The sequence below is a fragment of the Gadus macrocephalus genome, chromosome 15 (assembly GCF_031168955.1).
Source record: "Gadus macrocephalus chromosome 15, ASM3116895v1".
In the NCBI taxonomy this organism is placed as follows: domain Eukaryota; kingdom Metazoa; phylum Chordata; class Actinopteri; order Gadiformes; family Gadidae; genus Gadus; species Gadus macrocephalus.
The window spans coordinates 1,468,656-1,490,717 of NC_082396.1; the positions used below are offsets into that span (position 1 = coordinate 1,468,656).

The window sequence follows — 22,062 nt, forward strand, 5'->3', positions numbered from 1 at the left end:
ATGATATATGTATATCTGTATATTGTCTTTTTTTAATACTGTATCTTCCTCTGTCTTTTTCTTCGACAACGGAAAATTATTATTCATTATTACTTATCTTCTGACCGACCACAATACTGGCAACCCGGTATGAATGTATATTGCGCATGTGCAACAATGCCATCTCTGTGACTGGTTGCGACCATCCTGTCTCCTCCCAGCGTACATCTCGAGTAAGGAAAACGGAAGCGACCTGCCTAAGTAAGCAAAGTCTGCTGACAGTTACAGCATAGGATAAATTCCCTTGATCAAGTTCATGTACATCAGGTGGTGAGTAGGCAGATATATTGAGCAATCATCGCGGTTATATATTGTGAATTGGCCGAAGGACAAGGTAGACTACCTTTGCACTGAACTCATATTTACTGAATAAGTTGCAGGATCTCTGCTGACTCCCTCAAGTAACCAGGTATGTCAATTATTTCAGGTATGGAATATGGCATCATCTGAAGCACACCTTATGCTAAGCGTCGGACTAATCGGTAAGTAGATCTCATTTTAGTACAATATGTTTCTTCTGTTTAGCTCTCTTAAACCTGTAATAACGTTAGCTCGGCGGCTTGGCATGTCAAATGGAATCACATGATAGCATTGTGATCAACAATACACGTGAGTGACTCCTGGTGTACAAGGTTGTTTCCCAACATTTCAGGCCCAACTTTATGTTAATATAGGTGATATGGTCACAAATCTTCCAAAAGCTCCCAATGCTTACTTGGTTTTATTTTGTTATAACACAAGAGAAAGACGCGAATGGAGACTCGTTGTGGGTGTGGTGTTACCCCTCTGTCACCGCGGAAGTGAGACAGATCCTCCTCAGCAAGTGCTGCCTGACGCAGGATGGTCGGGAGCTCCACTCCTTTGTATTTGGCCAGTTCCGCCGGACCTGGTACTACATTACCACGGTGGAAATACAGGAACCGACTGCTCTAAAGAAGGTAGGGACACTTATCAGTAATAATTACAAAACATACTCTTATTGCAGCTGTTAATGAGGTAATCTGATGCCAGTTGACTGAACACATCTTTAATTTGGTGTATGCATTTCCTCCTTAGGTTACACATTTCTCACTAGTTGTCACCACGAAAGACTTCAACCCTGAGAAATATGCTGCTTTGAGTAGAGTGTTATGCAGGTAAAGTGTAGACTCAGTATACCTCTGTTTTGCATGTTTGCAAGAAGAGGATGGTGCGGTTACAGCGTTGTTATTCCCCCTCTGCAGATTGTATATCAAACATGGCAGTCCAGTGAAAATGATGGAGAGTTACATTTCGGTTCTCACAAAAGGAATTTGCCAAAGCGATGAAAATGGCTCATTTCTTAACAAGAATTATGATGTCAGGCTGGCCTATTTAGCAGGTTCCCTCAAAGGTAAAACACACAATAATTGATCGTTTCTGCCCATGTGTGAAGGATGTGAGAGTCAAGATAATGACTTGATATCCAGATCATTCAGTTATGGTTCCCACTATGTTCCTATGTTAAGATGTAGTGGCCCAGTTTGGAATGGAGTCCATTATCCTGTATACAGCCCTCATGCTGAAGAAAAGAATCGTTGTCCATCATCCTCGAATCGAAGCGCTGTTGGAGTTTACGAGGTAACGAGAGAGAGAGAGAGAGAGAGAGAGAGAGAGAGAGAGAGAGAGAGAGAGAGAGAGAGAGAGAGAGAGAGAGAGAGAGAGAGAGAGAGAGAGAGAGAGAGAGAGAGAGAGAGAGAGAGAGAGAGAGAGAGAGAGAGAGAGAGAGAGAGAGAGAGAGAGAGAGAGAGAGAGAGAGAGAGAGAGAGAGAGAGACCCCCCTATCCTTCTGTCTTCCCCAGAGCGTTGCCTGCCTTTACATGGCATAGGAAGGACTGGTCGATCCTGCACCCCTACCTGCACCTGACCGAGGTGGAGCTGGACGACCTCAGGCAGTGCCCAGGTGAGGAAGCTCACAGACAGGGCCGCCAACTGGGTGTGGCAGCTGCCCCACCTTGACCTGTGGTGGGTCAATGTTTTTTTTAATCATAATTATCAAATTATGAAGAAAAATAAAATAAACGGGGCCATTTTTTTTATCATGTTTTAAAATGTACATTTCAAAGGCAAATTATTAGGTAAATTTTTTATTTTACCTAAAAAAAAATTATTTAATGATCTACTTTCGAGGGACTTCTTTCATTTAGTTTTGTCGCATGCCAACATGTCCATGCATACACTATAAAATACACAAATACCTTGACTTGTTTCAAGCATTAAACGATGCCTGATCATGCATTTACCCAAGCGTTGAAAAGGTGACGGAAATGTCACTGATTGTGGGGCTGTTTTTTTCTAGCCACTGAAACAATGTTTTCAATAATTATGCCATTTGACAACAATGGTGGTTTTGGGCGTTTCCTTGGCGATGAACAAGGTCTTTCTGCTTGTCTATTCCTCCTTAAAGACTGTATTTTCAAACCAACATGTTGCGTGTTCTCTAGGATACGTGGCGGGGTTCACCAACCCAGAGGTCGGCAACAGGGCAGATCTATTTGATGTGTATGTGAACCTCCCGGACAACACAATCACTGTGTCTCCCGACGCCAAAGGTTTGTTTAACATCAAATGTAATGTTTTGAGTTTAACACTTAAGGGCTTATTATGGTCCCACGTTCACACAACGCAAGGTTGTTATGGACCCCTTACGTCCTTGCAGACCCTCCTTGCGTCCACCGCAAGGGCTGGACGTGTGCCTCTCAAAAATTTGAACCATTCGTCGAGGCGACGCAGCAGCAAGGCCTGTGATTGGTCCGCTTGCTAAAACCCGACTCGGAGCCATAAAGGTTCACGACTGCGTCGAAGCGTCTGCGTGGTCGTTGCGTTGCGTGAACTTGGAACCATAATCAGCCCAAAACACTTAGAATCTTCAAGTAAACCAGGGTTCAAAACAGTCCTCCTCCATTGTTCCACTCTGCTGCCACAGAGGCCTTGGCTATGGGGAAGGTTCATAAAGACATCGGTCAGCTTATCGTCCAATCAGCAGAAGATGCTGAGCGAACGGACGCTCAGGTGATCAAGGTAAGAATGTACGCAGGGTATCAAACATGAAATGACAGCTGGAAATGTTATCGTTGCGGAGATGGCCCTCCAAAACCACTAACCATGAAGTCATAAAGTTCACCTTTGGATTCTACTCCTCAACCTCACGGCCTACATTAACATTAATTATTTGACTGTCATGCATCATAAGATTGATACACTTTAAGTTTTATGTAGTAAAGTTAAATAGGCAACTCTCAAAGAAAAAAAGCAGAGCTCTTGTTTCTTTTGAGTCTGCTCAACCCTGAATGGTGCATCGTTTTCCATATTCTGTTTTGTTGCATTTCTCTACTTTTATTTTTACTTTCCGTTTTTAATTCACAGGACATTTCTACCAAGACTAAAGAGATACTTGCTAGCTTGATGGCCCTGGCGGACGAGAGTGAAAATTCTAAAATAACGGTAGAAGGCTTGAAGAAACATCACTTCCCCCCTGCCACAGAGAACTTCCTGTTTCACCTGGCGGCCGCTGAGAGACTCTTAAGGATATGACTTCTGCCTACCTGCAAACATACTAATCACGGGACGGGACCTCCTCACTGTCTAGGGATTGTCATGAGGACTCACTGAATGCGCCTAGGCTTCTAACCAGTGCCATTATTAACAACTTGAGCGGGATTAAATACTATTACTGTTCAATAGAAAGTTATGAAAGGAATATTTCAGTTGTGAGAATTTGTTTTCAATCTTGTTTTTACTAATAACTTTTGTTCCACCCAAGTACAGGCAATATAATGTATTTTTCTTCTCAATCACAATTTTCCTTTTGGTTCAGGCCTGACTTCTTGACTGTATAATATGCTAAATGCAACCAGGGATGGACAGTTTGTTTTGTTGACATTTCTGCATAATAATTTTTACTTTGAAGATCCAAATGCCCAAAACTGTATTTTTGTGTCTAAATATTTTTATATTAGTCTGTGCTGTGCAATAATATGTAGTTTACATTTGGAAAAAACGTATTTTCATGAATTAATGTATCTTAGCAAAAATAATTGCACTCCATGCATCCATTAAATACATTTATTATCAAAACAATGAGTGGATTTTAATACTAACATTTGTTTAATTTACACTAAGAAGCACAATAATTGCCCAGGTTGTGCTATATATTCTTCATGTCTCCCCAAGATATTACCCTTCCATTTGTCGTTTAAAACTCCAACAGCATCCAATACTCCTGGACAGGAAGCGGTAAAGCAGAACGATAATGGGACTGACGGTTTCGATGTCTTGGTGTGCGAGGTTATCTGGAGTCGATGGGTAAAGCCACAGGGTAAAGCCACAGGGGTCCATCGCTCCTCAGAGACCCCGGTGGTAGAACAGCTCGCCATCGACAGCGGCCGCCTGCAGCTCCTTCTCCAACTTGTCCTTTTTAATCTGCAGAAGAGGGAGGACGTGAGAGGTGTGGTGTCCCCGACCCCCGGTGGAGCATGGAAGGGAGAGGGAAGATGAAGCCTTACGGTTCCCAGCTGGGGGAAGATGCTGAAGGACAGTGGGATCATCATTCCGAAGACCATCGCCGTGCTCACATGGCGAAGAGGCGCTCTGAGCATGGAGTTCTGGTTGAACAATCTCGTCCTGTAAACCAACACTCTGCTTAGCTGGAATTTCCTTTTGGAATATCTTTTATCTCCACTTTAATATAATATCAATCATGTCTTCACAGATAAATCTAAATGAAACCCTTCTCCAAGTCATGAAACGCGGTGAGGAAAAATGTTGTGTAGCAACAGGTGTGCTTCCCAGATCAAGGTCCAATCCCATTTCTACCCCTTACCCCTCCCCCTTGTTTTGAAGGGGCAAGGGGGAGGGATAAGGGGTAGGGGTAGAAATGGGATTGGGCCTAAATGTGTCCAAAGAGAGGCCGTGAGGGCACGGCCACCATGGGGAGGACAGACTTACTTCCCCGTGAGGTACACCAGAAGGTTAGGAACAGCAGCCGATGCACCCAACAGGACTGCTCTTGACCACGCAGTGTCCCTTATAGCCTGGATGTACAAGTCAAAAAGCAGGTTAAATGCACTGCATCACATATTTGAAACGGGAGTGAGAGGGTTTGAATCCTTACTTTGTCTCCAGCTGCTCGAGAGATTCCTACAGAAGCGCCGTTGGAATCAAACACCTGGATTCCATTATCAGACTCTTCACTCCTGATGGTAAACACGCTGAAGAAGCCCAGGGCAGCTGGGGAAGGTTCCACAACTTACTGTGAGCTGGTTTCATTTAGAAAAACGCAGTTTACAATGGGCCTAAGTTTGAGTTTCGTGCAAGAGTAGACGGTTCAACAAACAAATGACCTGCCTGAGAGAGGAACCGGCACGATCGACCTGAAGAAGAACAGCAAGGATTGGCTCCCGATGGCAAATCTTTGGATTAAAATGAATGGAAGTGCCTGAATAATGAAGATTTTTATTTCATTTATTGCATTATTCTTTTAATATGTGAAATATACAACAAAAGTACACCATATGTTATGGGATATCACGTTGCAATGGGGAAACAATACATGAAGTTTGATTGACGATCGAAATGCAATGTCCATAGAAAACAACCAGTACAAACCCCTGCACATGTTGTGTAGGAAACCGACCCTCCGATCAAAAGAGCCTGTTTCAAAGACATCTTCTTGGCCTGCCGGTGAGAGATAATGAAAGAAAAGGCAGATAATGCAAACAAACCCAAAGGAGATTAGCTCAGCTGGCCTATCTCCTGCAATTCCTCAAATAATGCAACTGTCCAACGGGCTGGCTGACACTGGGGTCTATCGCATAGGGTTACACCCTTGTCAGACCTTGCAGAGGTCTCTACCGCCTACACATGGTGTAGACCTGTTTTAAGCATACAACTGTGTCTTTTGTTTGAATATGTTAATATTTTGGCATAAATCAGTAACAAAACTGTACCGTAGCTTAAAAAAAAAAAGAGCGATTACCTTTTCCGAAGAAGAATTTCTATGGACATGGTTAAATCCAGCCATGTAACTCTGCAACAAAAACTGTAAAAAAGTGTTGTTGTTTTTTTAGAATCATCTGAGGAATATTTGGACATATTCTTTGTTATTTTTGGTTAAATGGGGTTTCTACCTGACAAAAAAGAGCAGACTTGACACTGCTGTGAGGCAGCAAGCTGGCAACGACCTGGGAAAAATGTGATTCAACATTAAAATGTTTTACTGCCAATGTTAATAGTCTATGTAAACTAATAGAACAGGGAAAAATACATATTTTTATTTGAATAATATAATAATATAGATTCAGCACTATTAATACACATTTTCTTACCAAAGGAGCCGATACAGGCAATAATGCTAGAAAACAATTTGAAAAAATAGCATTATTAGCAGCACAAAATGAAAAGATCATGTAAAGTTTCAGTAGGCATTAAAAAGATGGTTGGGTTATCTACCTGGAGGTCGGAATGCAAATGGCAGCACAGCCCCAGAGTCAGCATGAACAGAGGACTGTTGGGGAAACAAAACGAGACCGTTTACTGAATGTCTTAGCAGGAGAGAGGGTTGAGGTCCCATTATAATAGATTCATCCACAACCATCCCTTTGTCATGCTTGGATAGAGTCTGACTTGTTTCTGAGATTTTCCTCGAAGTGACAACATCATTGTTGTTTTGACTGTTTTGGGCCATTTTGAAAATACAGTTTTTCCACATCCAATCTCCTCCTCTTGACAGGTAATCAAATCAACCTTATTGTATTAATTCTAGTTTTATTGTTAGTACCGAAGGGACATGGTAGTATCCACATCACTTGAATGCAATCCCTACACATGAATTCTTACTTCACAGTGTTGTCATTCCACTTACAAGAGATAAGGTCCACGCACTTCCATCCTATCAGAGGACAAAATAAAAATATTTAGCATACAGGTTTTAATTAACTATGATGTATTTAAAAGATTGGGGGTTGACCATGTTCCTTACCTTTTCATTTATTTTCTCAACACTGCCAACAGTGACACGGGCGTTCTTTATTTCAGCCTAAGCGAAATTAAACATTAGAGAATACCTGGACTTGATAAAACACTACGGTCATTAAAACGTCTGCTACTTACTTTTGAGGAGAGCAAGGAACTTGGATCAAGGAGATTAGCCCATATTTTAAGTCGACTAAGGAACATCTGAAAAGGGGTTCAGATGTACATTTTAAAGGAATATCACAACCAATATTGATAGTGTGATTGATAGGGTGATAGGGTGATTGATAAAGACAAGGGAGCCTCACTGAAGCATCCCATATCGTTATGAAGTCAATGAATGATGCTCAGTGCAGGCTCCATGGGATGCAGTACTTTGCTTTGCACATTATTACCTGTCCCTCACTTTTCCAGTACTGCAGGTTGGGATCCATTTCAACCCGTTTATTGCAGATTATTTACGTTAAACGATATTAAGTATACAATACTATGACATATTATCCCAAGATTCTCCCATGCTTTAAGGTCAAGTTATATTTACAAAATCGTTTCCGCCTTGTGGGGCGGGCCTGTTCATGCGTTGCTATGTAGAGTCATTCTGCGCCAATTTTACGCATAAATTCCCAAACTATATTTTCGCCTCCCATGCCGTGAAAATATTTTAAAACACACCATTTTATAAATATATATTTTAATTTAACAAAAGACACAAATCTTTTGCGTTGGAATATGTTATAGACAACATGCGCAGATAATGGACGTAAAAACCTACTGAGCACACCGGCTGTCAGTGTCATCATCCAAAATGGCAGCCACCGTAGGACGACTGTTAAAGACCTCTGTAAGTGGATACGGTTTAATTAAGACTTGTTGTCCATGTTTGCTGTTAAATTTTTTTTATATTTTACTGAAAAATAGGGTCAGTCGTTCGGTTTAATGCGACAACATTTTGAATGAATTATAGTCATGTCCTGGCGCTTTCTACGCACTTTAATTGGAGACGCGCATGACATGTCATATGCAATACCCTGCAATTGTAGAAGTCATAGAGAAGTTTGTTTGTTAGATTCATTTAATGATATACTTTTGAATGGCAGTGGGAATCTATATCTCTTCAATGGGGAATTCAATTTCCAAAATTCAAAACAAGGATTTGTTTGTGAACTATGATCTGTGTGTGTAGGCAAGACTCGCAGCGGGAGGACTCTCCAGAACGGCCAACTGCACTGCCCTGCAAAGAGGCGGTTTCTCCACCAGTATGTACCATGTTCAGTCCAAGCCCACCTTCTTTGATGTTTTGATACATTTCTGCTCAAGAGGTTAAATTTAGGCCTAATAGTGTGTTATATATTTTGAATTTGGACTATTTATAATTTGTTTAGAATTTGGTCCAATACATTTCATTGGTCTATTCACGGTATTTCTGTACACTTTCTGAACTTTGCTTCCAATGGGTTCTTTACTGACGAGCTAATTCAGATTTTGCACAGTAACCAGGAGGAACAAGAGCTGATGGCTGCAAAGGTTGGCTAAATGTTATCTTTAACTGACCCTCTCAGGCACAGCCAGATTTGCTGCCTCGGTCACTCATCCGGCACCGGCCTTTAAAGGCACCGCCGTCCACAATGGAGAATTCAAGGAGATGAGCCTGGATGACTTCAAGGGCAAATACCTTGTCCTCTTCTTCTACCCACTGGATTTGTGAGTAGTAGGACTTTCCTCTCATAAATGCCCTCATCGCATCATTATAGATTATCTAATGTTACACAGTAATTAGGTCTCACAATGCATATGACTATTTTTTTAACCAAATAATATTGAATTGCTTATTAAACAGGTCTTGTCTATGCTATGGTAATATGTATGACGCAGTGGGTCTTTGAATTCAAACTTCTCTTTATTCGACTTTGCAGCACCTTTGTATGCCCGACTGAGATCATTGCATTCAGTGACAAAGCGAACGAGTTCCACGATGTCAACTGTGAAGTTGTGGGCGTGTCTGTGGACTCTCACTTCTCCCACCTGGCGTGGATGAACACTCCACGCAAGGTACGCTGACCCACTTAATATTCATTGAATAACTGACACATTGCCTTAAGATGTTTGTACTTGTAGTGCCCTGTTCTAGTTATCATGAACAGAGTCATGGAGTTCCTTTGATCGGTTGTTTACATTTATTTTTAGTTGGTCTCTTGTCTAACCCTTTCATCCCCATTAGGCTGGGGGTTTGGGTCACCTCCACATCCCTCTTCTTGCTGATCTGACCAAGCAGATTTCCCGGGATTACGGCGTCCTGCTGGAGGGTCCCGGTATCGCACTAAGGCATGTCCCTGTTTGAGCTCACACAAATGTATTCATGCTGTTGTGAATGAACATTATCTTTATGTTCACACATTTTAACATACGTTTAAAAAATATATATATATTATTCAAGTTTTGAGGAGGTAAAAGTGATCAGTTTATAGTTCTAGAAGTGGTCTGAAGGAGAACATAAATATATTACGATAAAAATGTTTCTTTAATATATTTTTTACTGACATTACTTTGTCAATGTCAAAGTGATACAGAAAGTGTCTATATATTTGATCCATGTCAATGTTAATGGTGGTTGTGCGTTCCTCCAGGGGCCTGTTCCTCATCGACCCCCAGGGCGTGGTGAAGCACATGAGCGTGAACGACCTGCCCGTGGGCCGCTCTGTGGAGGAGACCCTCCGTCTGGTCAAGGCCTTCCAGTTCGTGGAGACTCACGGAGAAGTCTGCCCAGCCAGCTGGACTCCAGAGTCCCCAACGGTGAGCTCCATCATGAATAGATTCCCATCCAAGTCAATGTGGACGATACTCGCCCCCGTTACAACTTTAAGTAAAGCCTCTTCGTATCATGCTGGGTTACCATAAGCAATGCTGACAGGATTAACAATTCCTTGACACCGATTTAGTTTTACTTTTCTTTTGATTCATGATTTCTTTCATGCTTGACTTCTTGAAATTGACCCAAAACATATATTGGTTACGTGATAATGCCCCATGATATGTCTTAACTCAAATCTCTCTACTTAATCCATGAGACGCCCAAACAAGTGAAACCGTTTCTCTTCCATTGCAGATCAAGCCAACCCCTGAAGGGTCAAAGGAGTACTTTGAGAAAGTCAACTAAATAAATGTGTCAAAAGCTTACTAAATTGGCATATCCTCCACATCTACAAAAACCATAATGTACCCTATCATAGATCAAGTGTCATTTGCCCTTATTTCATGCTCAGTTCAGTAATAAATATTTCAGTGTAATTGAGAGATGCCTCCTTCATTGACCATCATGCTACATAACAGTAACAAAGCCACTCTTACATAACCCCTGTACATAAACATGTTTATTTTGTTTTTACAGCAAGTTAATATGCAGATTTGAAATGTCTTAAAAGACATTGGTACACAACGAGGTGCCAAAAGAAATCAACTTAGTGAAGAGGGGGATGTTAAATAAAAAAAAAATAATCAAAAGGCATTATCAATTTTCATACATGTAAGGTACATACTGTATTTACAGTTGGGACGCATTTGAAACACTCTGCATCTGGTAATGAAAACATCAAGTGTACATTAATTTCACTCTGTACAATATGTTTACAGGAGGGAGACAGACTACTGCTCCCAGTCCTTTGGACATTCACAAAGATGTTTTTGGGTTAGGCAACGAAACGTGTGTGTGGGGCTTACCAGAGGTTTTAGAGTCTTCTTAAAGCTTATAAAATTATATGTAAAACACAGACAGAGGAGACGCCCTTTCTGCAGGCTTTTCCGAACCTCTTTATACAGTTCATCCTCAAATAACAAACCCCAAACGCATAGCTGTCTCCGGTTAGAGATGCTCAGAGCAAACCAAACAGCGCGGAACAAAGTAGAGTATGATGAGCGCATCGTTAGGTGGAGACTTCATGCAATTTCAGGCAGGATGTAACAGCGCCACCAGCCCGACCCCAAGCACCAAACACTAAACTAAAAGAGGAACTGTCCAGAACAGAATGATTGGTTTAAAAAAAAAAAAGAAAAAAAGAAAACCCTGTCGTAAATCTGTACAACGAAAATACATTTGGGATCTACATCTAAAAAGGTACATTATGGTTATATACACTTTTCCCACCTATCCATATATTATCTTTACAAGTAGACTTCATTCAAACCCAAACACTAAGAAAACAGACTACGTAGGGGAAATGGAACTACGTCAAAACATCCATTTCAAATAATCTGCGTTGAAACGTACCTCAACTGTTGGGTCAGTTCAGCTTCTGTTTAATAATTTGTTTTGAGCAGGTGAAAAAAAAAAAAAAAAAAAAAAACTACAGCAGGACTAAAAATAACTTCCCTCAAAAAACGGATGAGATATTGAAACGGAGTCTGCATTGTCAAAAGAACGTAAGGTGTGTTGGGACGGTTACGAGAGCTCCTTGAGGTTGGATGCATGGCGTTTCTCGGCTGTGGCTGTACCATCTTCTACCAACCTATGCATTTACTCCCCCGTCGTTTTACGGTAAGAGCGTGAGGAGACCGAAAAAACAATAGTAACCATATTCAGTGTGACTCAGTAATACAAAATAGCATCAAGTCCGAGCACAGACACAAACCTCCCTCTCCGATGTTCCAGTACAATAGAACAAAGGCTTTCGATACACTTAGGCCTCTTCACTGAAGAGAGCGAGACTAATCCATCAATAATAAAGATCTATGTTCTCAGGTCTCAGGAGGGACTGGAAGGAGCAATCACCACATCCGTAAACATCTGCCCCAACATTTGTTTCAAATCGTTTGATTAAAAACAGAACCAATGTTTCGCGTCTTGCCACGCATCCGCCCGTATTCACCTGTGTTGCGGCATTGAAACTCATTCTGGAAAGAAGACATTTGGGGAAAAGAAGACATTGTACAAAGTGAGATTATATGAAATCTCTTTGCAAAAAGAAAAGGGAGATAAAAAAAAAAAAAGAATGACTTGTGCCCGCCGCCTTGGTCAGGATGCCCGTGGTCAGATCTCCCGGTCCTAATCGATTTTCACGTTTGTGTAGATCTTCCTCACGAAGGCACTTGTTCCGACGTAGCCAACGGCACCTGCAGGAAGAGTGATCCCTCAGTAAATATGGCATTTAAATCCAAGACCTTAACGGGACACCTCCCCAGCTGTACTCGGTCCGTTCCAATAGCCTCGTCCATTCCTATCATCTCAGCAGTTATCAAGCCCTTTAGCATTGGGGGTAACCTTAGATACTCCTGTGTCAAATCATTGACAGATGTACAACAATATCCCTTCAACCTTTTGATAAACCCTGGATGGACCACAGAAATCCTTGTGATTCGAACACAGAGGGTCAAGGACTTGACTATTCCTGGAAAGTCCTTGAATGTCCCGAGCACTCACCACACATGATTCCCAGGGAGGTGCTGAACACTGCCATGTAGCCAAAGTAGAAGGAGGTCTGGAAAAGCCCGTACATTCTGAAACAGCCAAAACAAATCGATTAGATTGTTTTGAATAGTATATAGGCATTTCCTTACGACTAAGCTCCTTGATGGTCAACGGGAAGTATTGCAACGACTAGTCGGGAATAAAGAAAAGGCCGGGAAATTGGTTCAAATTGAGCCACTTACAATCTAAGAGGCTTGTCAATGTTAAAGATTTTTATATAACAAACTTAAATGAGGCTGATAAGTAATCCATTTACATTATTGCAATGGGTTCTCATGTAGCGAATGGAATACGCGTCGCACCAGTCAAACTGTTGGGTAGGGGTACAACAGCTAGGCCTATGTGTTAGCAGTGAAACGGTGGACTGTGTCGAGTACTTCAGTGGGAGTGGTACTCGTTTGTACATCCATGGTTGTTTATCTATAGGCCTATAATTAATACCAGGTATTTAAATGGGGCGTTGGAAAGACCAACTGATGTGAACGCCAGTGCACACGACTGCAGTCACCGCGTGAAGAGCGCAGTTTAGAATTATGAACCAGATTAGATTAAATCATTAAATTAATGATTCAATGTTTTGTGAAACTACACGTTTGTTTAGGCCTATTAAAAGCCTGGTCTAATTATACTAGTGTTAAAGTTTATAAAATCACAAGTAAAATAAGAACAGTTTGTTCCCTTTCAGCAGGCTTTTCCGGTCCTCTAAGGTTCATCCATAAAAAACAACAACTTGGTGTCTCAGGTTTAGAGATGCTCACAGAGAAGAAATTAAACAGAGCGGAACAAAGCAAAGTATGATGAGCAGCAGGTTAGCTGGTAAATAACAGCCTCCAATGTTAGCCGTTATATCCTGCCAGAAATGCCCCCCCAAGGGAAAAACTGTCCAGAACGATTGATAAAAGTAGAAAGATTCTGTAAAAAACGAAAATACTGCATAAATAAACAAGAATCAAGAAACCTATCTGCATATTCATTGGAAAAGTGCATTGCCACGATTTATACAAATCGGAAGAAGTGGTTTCTCAGAGAAAACAATAAAATCAACTTTTAACCAACGGCAATTTCTGCTATTGAGCAACGACTATTTTATCTACAGCAATCTCCAAGAAGATAAATTGAAATTGCCCGGGGAAGGGGGTGGGGGGACGACTCACTTTGTTTTGAAGAAATAGTAGTAAAAGGAGTACATGTAAACATATACAGCGGTAGACGCTGCAGACAGGAAGCTGGTCCATTGCCTATGAAGGGAAACATGAATAATAATAATTAATCGGATGAGTTCTACAGGGGGCATGAAACAGCCCAACCAGGGATGGACTAGAGGCGTTCCTGCGCATGTCATTTCCATTAGGCCTGCACAATTCCGGGAAAAATATGAATCACGATTTTTTTTAGCTTAGAATTGATATCATGATTCTCTGCCAAGTTTATTTTCTCACGATATGTAATTTTTATTACACACATAACCCCAGAAAAAGCACCTCTTTGGCACCTCTAGCACGTTGCGTTTCATATGGCCCTTTATAACTGATTAAAGTGCAGTATCAAAAACGGTGAAACTTAGAAATTAGAAAAAAGTAAATCTAAGGGGGTGTGAATCGAGATCACGATTTTCATCGCGATTTATCGCCCAGGCCTAATTCCCATCGTTGGTAAACCAATCAGGCCAACGTATCGGCCGTGGCGGAGCCTCACCATCTGTAGTCCTCGGCGTTGAGCAGGAAGTAGGTGCACACGATGGTGACGCAGACCGTCACGATGCACAGGATCACCAGAACCAGCATCATGAAGCCGTACACGTAGTAGATCTTGTAGGCCCAAAAAGATGTGAAGATAAAATACCTAGTGGGAAGGAACGGAGGCAGGCCGGCAGAGCACAGAGGAGTGAGGGGGGTTTCATTACACAGACAAACGGACCCAAAGACACACAGTCTGGTTCACAGAGCACACACACAAGGCTTACATTTCAATGAAAATGGATCCGAACGGCAGGATTCCTCCAAGGCAGACGATGACCGCCGGCTCCATGAACCTAGGGGAGCACAATGACACGAGTCACATCATTTGACTTTAAGACAACGAGAACATAAATGAAAAGTACTTTAAGAGCATTTGGACAGATACTATATACGGATGCTATTTGTATATACACGCATGTCTTAACACCAAACCAAAGACTAATACAGCCCAAGTCAACATCTACCATCTCAACCAGTGTCTGCCAAAGTTAAGCTATGAGGCCCGTTAAAGGTATAATACTTTTGGTTGTTATATTGTCGTTATCATTTCTTATATTGCAACGTGAGCGCCGATACCAGCACAATTTCCCTTTTACTACAAAGTTCAAACCTGTCCATAGTTCCGGTTTTACATATTACAGTGGGAGGAATGCTGGCTCGCCATGCAGAACTGGTATGAACACGCCTCGCTCTAAAGTACCTTCTTCTATAGCCATTGAAGTGCACTGCATACCGCACATACAACAGAAATAACCCAAGGGGACGCCCTTCTCCGGTCACGGCGGGAGTGTGCGTTGATGCCTCGGCTGCAGGTGGAGAGATGCTGCTCCACAAGCGCACTACACCCCGAGCCCCACTCACCACTTCTTCTCGGGGATGGGTCTGGGCACGGCGTTCACCCGGCAGGGGAAGTTAGGCTGGCCGGACAGATTCCTCCCCAGAATGGTTCCCACCAGGTTGAGCGGCAGGATGACGAAGAAGCAGATGCAACAGACGGCGACCTGGACAGAGAGAAGCAAAACAAGACGCGTTGCGTTCATGTCCGACTCGGAGCTCTCTGCCTCGGGGGGGGAGGGGGGGGGGGGGGGGGGTGTTCCTGGAGTGAGGCCGGGGAGAGGAACTCACCATGGTGCCGAAGGGGATGGCTCTGGACGCGTGGTAGTACATGGCGATGAAGTTGATGAAGAAGGCAGTGCCGCAGACCATGGCGGGGATCAGGAAAGCCCCGATGAACATCTGCTTGATCCATCTCCTGCCTGAGCAGACGGAAATCAATAGCACACCGTTTGGTATAAAGGAACCACCAGAAGCACGAAATGGCCTAATTAAGTAGAGAACGAATGACTCGGTGAAACAGGAAGTAGTGAGAAGAGTTCAGGAAGAAGAGAGAAGGGTTTGTGACTACCTCCTTGCTTTGCATACAGACTGCCCCCGAAGTAGCCGTTGACGGGAGAGGTTGCGGCGTACACGAAAATGGCCGTGCTCAGCATGGATCCTCTCCTGCGGAGAAACAGCCCATAAACGTCTCAGAGCGGGCGACTCGAGAACCCCACGCGTCACGGCGACAGGACCAAAGCTATGCCTCCCCAAGCCCCCCTGGCCACTCACTCCGTGTACAGGTCCTCGATCATGGCCACGATGATGACGATGAAGGACACGGAGAAGATCTGGCAGCCGGAGCCGATCAGGGAGGAGAAGAGCATGGGGTGGCTGGAGGGCCGGAACACGTCCCCGTGCACCTGCTTCCAGCCGTACTCGTCGCCCAGGTCGCGGTCCTGGAACCAGGCGGAGACCGACATTAAGAACAGCAGTGCCCTCACGTCTGAGCTGACGGGGCCTGGGTTACGAGTGGACGACTGGCTGCACATGAAGCAAACTGAGACTACGGCAGGGCCTGGACAACGCGCTGAAGCCCTTTCAAGGGCTGCCGAGTGTCCATGGTGAAGTGTGGATGGTTCATTTGTAATGCTTCACTGTCGTCAGTCACTCAGGGAGAAGAAAGACTCAAGACAGTGCCAGTGTTCCGTCCCATGCTTGGCCAGTGGCAAAGCATGGGCAAAGCGTGAGTGTGCTTGTGGGCGTGTCTTATTTTCCCTCTACCTTCCCAGGTCACGCCCCTCCTTTGTTCCTCATTGGGCGGCCAGACCGCCAATCCAAATCAGCTACGTTATGAAGACTCCACATCCCAGGAAGTCTCTCTGGACTTTGTTTGCCTAAGCTACGTGTCGAAGGCTGCAGCTAAAGTGATTGTCTGTTTAGCCGTGTGCTACCGGCTCTCCATGTTGTCCTCCCAGGGAAGGGCCCTAGGTAGGCTGACGGTACCCTTTACACCGCCCACACACGTAGATAAAACCCTAGTCTAGAAACACTACATGGGATACCTCCACTGTTGCTAGCTAGTCCAGTCAGTGTTGTTACTTTGTTTGTTAGGCCGTGCTTTTATTTTTCCCTTTCTCTCATTTGGGGTCCAACTACATTATTAATAGAAAAACAAAAAGGGGAAGGGAATTCCCTTTAAGGATATTGTCCTGGAATCAAACTTAAACACAAGACAAACAGATCAATGAATATCTGCAACAGATGTACCAAAAACCATGAAGTACTTCCTTACTGTAATCTAGCAATTACTCCAAGTGCCTTTGAGTGCCTAAGATTAATGTGGAATATTAAACCAAAGCATTTCGTGTTGGAAGTGACAAATTAATGGATTAAAATTTTGAATTAAAAAGCGCAAACTGACAAGTATGTTTACCATGTCATCCATTTCCTCTTCTTTGCTGTATCTGGCGTAATCCTTCCGCAGCGTTCTCATCAGAATCATGGACACCAAGCCCACCAGGAATATGACCATCATGAAGGAGTTGAAGATGGAGAACCAGTGAATCTGAAAGCAGAGCAACCACCTCAAACTCCATTCGCTAAATCGTATCACACATGCAAAACTAGATGCAAAATTGACAACATTATCTTTATCGCTGGAAACTACTAAAACCATAGTTACTTCCTAAATTAAATGCATTTTTGGCATTTCTTAGCCGGCAATAAGCGATCAAGGCACTTTTCACACTAGATTCAGCTAAAGTAGGTTCAGTGCATTCATTCATAAAGTGCTGGGGAGAATTCTGTTGGATAGCAGCAACAGTAAAATGTAGTCTTATTTTAAAGAAATGCCCACTAACGCTGCAATAACAAAAGACCACTTACTCTGTGCTGAAAGAAGGAAGGATCAAGGTACTTGTCGAACCGGTCTTCAAACTTAACGTCCGACTTCTTCCACTTGACCTGCAATGGGTTCAACAATCAGCAATGTTCTGCCTTGCACTTCTATGCTCATTAAGCTTAATTGCCTAGCTAGCAATTTGAAGCTAGCCATTTGTCTTTTTTATACCGTAACAAAACCTATGGTGGCATACCAGTGCGAAAAATCGGGAGCAAAAAGGACTCTGCGCGTTGCGCACTTTCACTGCACTCACGGGCGGTACTTCTCTGCTTCGGGGAGCGGTTAGTGAGGCCCCTGTCCGTACAACTGTTGTTTAAACTCTTGAGTAGGGATGCACCAAAATGAAAATTCTTGGCCGAAACCGAAACCGAATATACTGAAACCGTTGGCCGAAGGCCGAAACCGAATACCGAATGTGGCTTTTACTGTTTTTCATTCATTTTGCTTTAATTTTTCACCATTGCATAAATCAAACAATTAAATGTCCTTTATAAACTTTTTTGTCTTGCTTTTCTATAAAAAAAAAAATCAATCACAAATTTGATACAAAATATTGAATTAATACTGAATTTAAGAACAATTATTTTTTATTTAAAAAAAAATAAAATAAAAATGTTCGGTGTATTATGTTCGGCCTTTTTACTCCTTCGGCCGAAAACAAACATTATGTTTTGGGCAATTTTCGGCCGAACGGTGGCCGAATATTCGGTGCATCCCTACTCTTGAGTGTTTTCTTGCACACTCTTGATATTTATTCTGCTTGCGCAGCCGTTTTCCTTTTGAAACTTAGAAGGCAGATCCAGCTATGGCCGGTGTGTACCTAAATTGATTGGTTACACGTTGCCGTATACGTCCAAGCACCGCTCGGATTCCTTGGAAGACTTTTTAGGGAGTATATCAAATATTAAACAGACCAGGAAATAAACGTTAAAAATAGTTAAGAGTAATTTGCCATAATTAATCAAATTATAAAAGGAAACTACATGAATTGTAAGCATTGCATCGCTGTAGTTAGTGTAACGCAGTTATTATGTGTTCAAATGCAACATAAAAAAAAAATATATTTGAGATTTTGGCGAAAACTTGTTTTCCCAGCTGAATAAAATAGATAGTAAAGATGGAATTATGACCAGTTTAAGGTCCTATCTTGGGCTATGATCATCTTATCAGCAATTAAAGCAATAATACAAGTTCTATTTCAACAAAATAATGGAAAAGTATCAAAAGTGGCATCAATAAAGACTTGGATCCTTAAGGAGTCTCGAAAATGGAATCAATATCAATAAAAATGAACGATCTGAGAGAAATGAAGATGATTTAATTTCTTTTTAACCGTTAGTATTGACCGGTTAAAGATCTTATCGGACATCCTAGATCTTAACCATGGACATCCCTTATATCCCTGTGTACATATAAATGTATATCATACATTGTATGTTGTTTTTGTGTCATCCCAGTTATGCTTTTTTATCATTTAATATTACTTTTAATAGTTCCGGGACGTTGGAGCAATAACCTGGTGTTTTGACACTTCAGTCTGCACTGTGAATTTGAAGTAATGTTCAGTTTTTGAATAAAGATGCGGCAATTACAAATGTTTATTTTTTTATCCGATTCATTGATTAACCGAAAAAATAATCGACGTATTAATCGATTATTAAAATAACCGTAAGTTGCAGCCCTACTTCCACAGCCATTTCTTGGGATTCAGAGCAGGCAAGTCGACTTGTCTACGCACTGTTCTGCGCACGGGAAAAGACAATTTTACTTGTGATTTTCTACAGTGGCATGCCGCCGTTAAAACACAACATTAAAACACTATTTTGTAAGGTGGTTTACCATTGTCAATCCTATAGGAATGAATAGTATTCAGTACTCACAGAATAGGACATAGCGATTCTCGTGTTTGGCACCAGCTTGACTTTGCCTTCACTTGTCAGGTTGACGTCCACGATCCGGTTGCCATTAAAGCCGATCTCCAGCTTCTTGTACGTCCACAGGTAATGGTCCTCTCCATTTTCATCGGCCTCACCAACAATACCTGATCAACAAGACACAGATCATGCTTATAAAATGCCAGAGGTAATGGGGTCATTGGTTGCAAGCAATACCATGCCTGTTTGGTAGGTGTTGGGTGTTATGTGAATCTGTGGACTGGCCATTGAATCAGTAATAAATTGATTTTCATTTTTCATACACCTTCAGGTATGTTGCTCTGCTATTAGACATTGCAGAAAAGAAAACTTAAGTCAACTCCCTACATTATTTTCAGCACTTGTGGTATTAAAGCCACCATAAATACAAGAAACCGGATACAGGGTTGAAGTCCATATTTAGTTATTCTGAATAAACAGATTTACGTTGTGTTTGACGTATGTAGTGAGTTATATAAGAGCTCTTGCCCCACCCTTTGTTCAAATTACAATCAGGTAACAGTTGCACTGTTTGATTTACTCTGGGAGGGGCCGAAAAGAAAGGCATATGACAAGCCATGTGAACTTAACTGTCACAGCTTATTATGTTACTATTATACATCACTAAGCACAATTCTTATAAAAATGTAACTTATCTCAAGAATTTACACTGCAAAATTAACCAGCTTTGGCTCCTATCTCAACTTACAGTAAACTATTCAAGCACGGAGCCAATTGGCCCGATATACAATGAATGAAAACTGGTTCTTCCTTTAGCATCAGGTTAAACAAGTGTTCTAGGAGGCATGAGGTGTCAAACGGATGCAAGTTTCCTGCTTCTAGTCAAACAAGTATATAAAAGATGCAAACTAATTGATAGTACACACTGTAAATTTAGTGCATGCAAGCTTTCCTTTCGAATGATTCACAGATGCAGGCTTTGAGCGATTAATAAACTACCAATACTGTCTGAGCAATAAGTATTACTTACCCCAGATGGGAAGGTCATCGATGTACATCTGGTACCAGTAGTGATTGTTTATGGCGTAAACAAAGGCATCCCTTTTGGCTTTGTCCAGCTCAATGTCACAGTATGAGGTTTGCATGACTTCATCTACAAAAAGAAGAGAGCACCAAATCAACGTTGAGATCGTTCAAATTTAGAAATGTGGCCAAGTGTTCCAGTTAACAGTTAAATACCTTTGAACTTTATGTCTAGTCCGCTGAACTCCAGCTCCACTCCTTGCAAAGCTTCTCCAAGAGTCTCGTGGTAATGACTGATGGTCTTCTTGGTGCCCACACAGAAGGGCAAGGAGAAGTACTTGTACGTCTCTTGTCGGTTATGGTAAGGCCCCACCGTATTCATCCATAACACCACCTCCTCCTTGTCTACGTACTGTAGAAAGAAATGGCATTTGATCACATTGCTGTTGGTTATGGCTGAATAACCAAAGAGTTTAACCAATAATAAATGTTCTATAAAAATGGAGTCGTGCCAAATGATAAACACTTCAAGTTTAGGCAGGGATGAAGTGCAACCTAGAGATCAGGGCGAACTATTGGAGACAGCTGAGAGCTCGGTTAACATCCGTTGCGTTGTTTATTTCAATATATATGTATTTGGTAGGTTTAGAAAATAAATAATAGACTTCGTAGACTTGTGTAAATCGTTCACTAGTTCAGTCCACAATCAAATGGATAAAATAAAAATAGCCATAGTAAGCGACATCTGTAAGCAACACATGGACTGAGATTTATGCGACATGAAACAAGCTTCTCCATAAGCATCAGTTGCAGAAAGCATTTCACAAGTTAAACGGTGGAAGACCAGACTTTTTTCAAGAAAGAATCACCACGAAAAGGCCCTGAACCGGCTTGAGAACAGGAAACAGAGTTCGTTCACACATGCACCACACCATAGGATACCAATGCCATTAGAAAGGCGACCAAATAATTAACCCTATTTAAATGTCAAACCTAAATGCAGTTTATCTGCAAAACTGGGCTCGGGTCTGCAGCTTCCGAACTGACTGGGGGTCGCTAGCTGGCTAGGGTTAGCTAGCTAGCACTAGCAAGCAGAAAGATGTCCGCTATGTAGCGATGAAATGTTAATGCGAGCATTAAACAGTCAGAATACAGACCACCAAAACCCCAGGCTGCCAAAAGAGTTAATGAGTTGTCACCAGTTTAACATCGTTATTTTTGATTGTCTCTCGCTATGCAGGCTAATGTTAGCGTGTCTCACACTAAGCAGACACGTCCATTATTTTCAATACAAGCAGGGCTGCTGTTTCCCTCCGGCCTCACAGACGTCTTACCGTATGCTCGTGTTCATCTGCCCCCACAGATAATAGTGAACACTCTACTACGAAAAGCACCGCCACTGCAATCTTCCACCTGGAAGACCCCATTATTTTCGGCAAAAGAATAGCGAAAAGACAGGGATGTTAGCTTTGCACGGCTATCCCACCTCCTTCCTGGTTGTATGACAGAAGCGATTTTTTAAGGGACGCTGTCGTACGCATATGGCGTAAAGGAACCCGTGCGCATTCATCGCACAGGAGTGTGATTGACTCGGGGACGTCACGTGGGGCCGTCCCTCCACTCACGTTCAGCAGCGTTGGCTGCAGCGATGATTAACACAACCGCTTCCACATCGTCCGCAACCTTCAGCCACGTCATCCGACTGCCAAGAGAGGAGCT

At 42.3% G+C, this 22,062-nt stretch overlaps 4 protein-coding genes and 1 long non-coding RNA gene across 7 annotated transcripts; 3 read left to right on the forward strand and 2 right to left on the reverse strand.

Annotated features, from left to right (window-relative positions):
- The first annotated feature begins 196 nt into the window (after positions 1-196).
- Positions 197-4,137, forward strand: dennd10 (DENN domain containing 10). The gene is made up of 10 exons (XM_060074031.1): positions 197-373; positions 467-521; positions 781-977; positions 1,096-1,175; positions 1,263-1,411; positions 1,527-1,638; positions 1,860-1,960; positions 2,502-2,609; positions 2,984-3,078; positions 3,424-4,137. Exons 2-10 carry the CDS (start codon positions 476-478, stop codon positions 3,589-3,591), a joined length of 1,056 nt encoding a protein of 351 aa, XP_059930014.1. The 5' UTR covers positions 197-373; positions 467-475; the 3' UTR covers positions 3,592-4,137.
- sfxn4 (sideroflexin 4) lies at positions 4,109-7,601 on the reverse strand. The gene is made up of 14 exons (XM_060074032.1): positions 7,425-7,601; positions 7,168-7,233; positions 7,037-7,093; positions 6,920-6,946; positions 6,508-6,562; positions 6,384-6,409; positions 6,186-6,239; positions 6,035-6,097; positions 5,665-5,733; positions 5,413-5,494; positions 5,171-5,295; positions 5,005-5,090; positions 4,563-4,680; positions 4,109-4,479 (listed from the first exon to the last, which is right to left on the reverse strand). The coding sequence occupies exons 1-14, from the start codon at positions 7,461-7,463 to the stop codon at positions 4,402-4,404; spliced, it is 945 nt and encodes a 314-aa protein (XP_059930015.1). The 5' UTR covers positions 7,464-7,601; the 3' UTR covers positions 4,109-4,401.
- LOC132473775 (uncharacterized) lies at positions 5,157-6,074 on the forward strand. The gene is made up of 2 exons (XR_009529474.1): positions 5,157-5,295; positions 5,413-6,074. It is a non-coding gene; the product is annotated as an uncharacterized LOC132473775 (long non-coding RNA).
- A 150-nt stretch (positions 7,602-7,751) lies between the features above and the next one.
- On the forward strand, positions 7,752-10,316 carry prdx3 (peroxiredoxin 3). Of its 2 annotated transcripts, none has more exons than XM_060074033.1 (7): positions 7,752-7,870; positions 8,213-8,285; positions 8,589-8,730; positions 8,943-9,078; positions 9,248-9,351; positions 9,654-9,857; positions 9,896-10,226. In XM_060074033.1, exons 1-7 carry the CDS (start codon positions 7,835-7,837, stop codon positions 9,963-9,965), a joined length of 765 nt encoding a protein of 254 aa, XP_059930016.1. In that variant the 5' UTR covers positions 7,752-7,834; the 3' UTR covers positions 9,966-10,226. The 2 variants fall into 2 exon arrangements, with proteins under 2 accessions (XP_059930016.1, XP_059930017.1); XM_060074034.1 differs by having other exon boundaries at positions 7,762-7,870; positions 9,654-9,819; positions 10,133-10,316.
- Positions 10,317-10,379: 63 nt separating this feature from the next.
- tm9sf3 (transmembrane 9 superfamily member 3) lies at positions 10,380-21,896 on the reverse strand. 2 transcript variants are annotated; one of them, XM_060074030.1, is made up of 15 exons: positions 21,678-21,896; positions 20,560-20,755; positions 20,351-20,473; positions 19,327-19,487; positions 17,431-17,508; positions 16,979-17,110; positions 15,835-16,001; positions 15,632-15,726; positions 15,352-15,482; positions 15,088-15,227; positions 14,451-14,519; positions 14,183-14,329; positions 13,642-13,725; positions 12,440-12,516; positions 10,380-12,132 (listed from the first exon to the last, which is right to left on the reverse strand). In XM_060074030.1, the coding sequence occupies exons 1-15, from the start codon at positions 21,768-21,770 to the stop codon at positions 12,065-12,067; spliced, it is 1,761 nt and encodes a 586-aa protein (XP_059930013.1). In that variant the 5' UTR covers positions 21,771-21,896; the 3' UTR covers positions 10,380-12,064. The 2 variants fall into 2 exon arrangements, with proteins under 2 accessions (XP_059930013.1, XP_059930011.1); XM_060074028.1 differs by having other exon boundaries at positions 16,967-17,110; positions 21,678-21,883.
- Between the last annotated feature and the right edge of the window lie 166 nt (positions 21,897-22,062).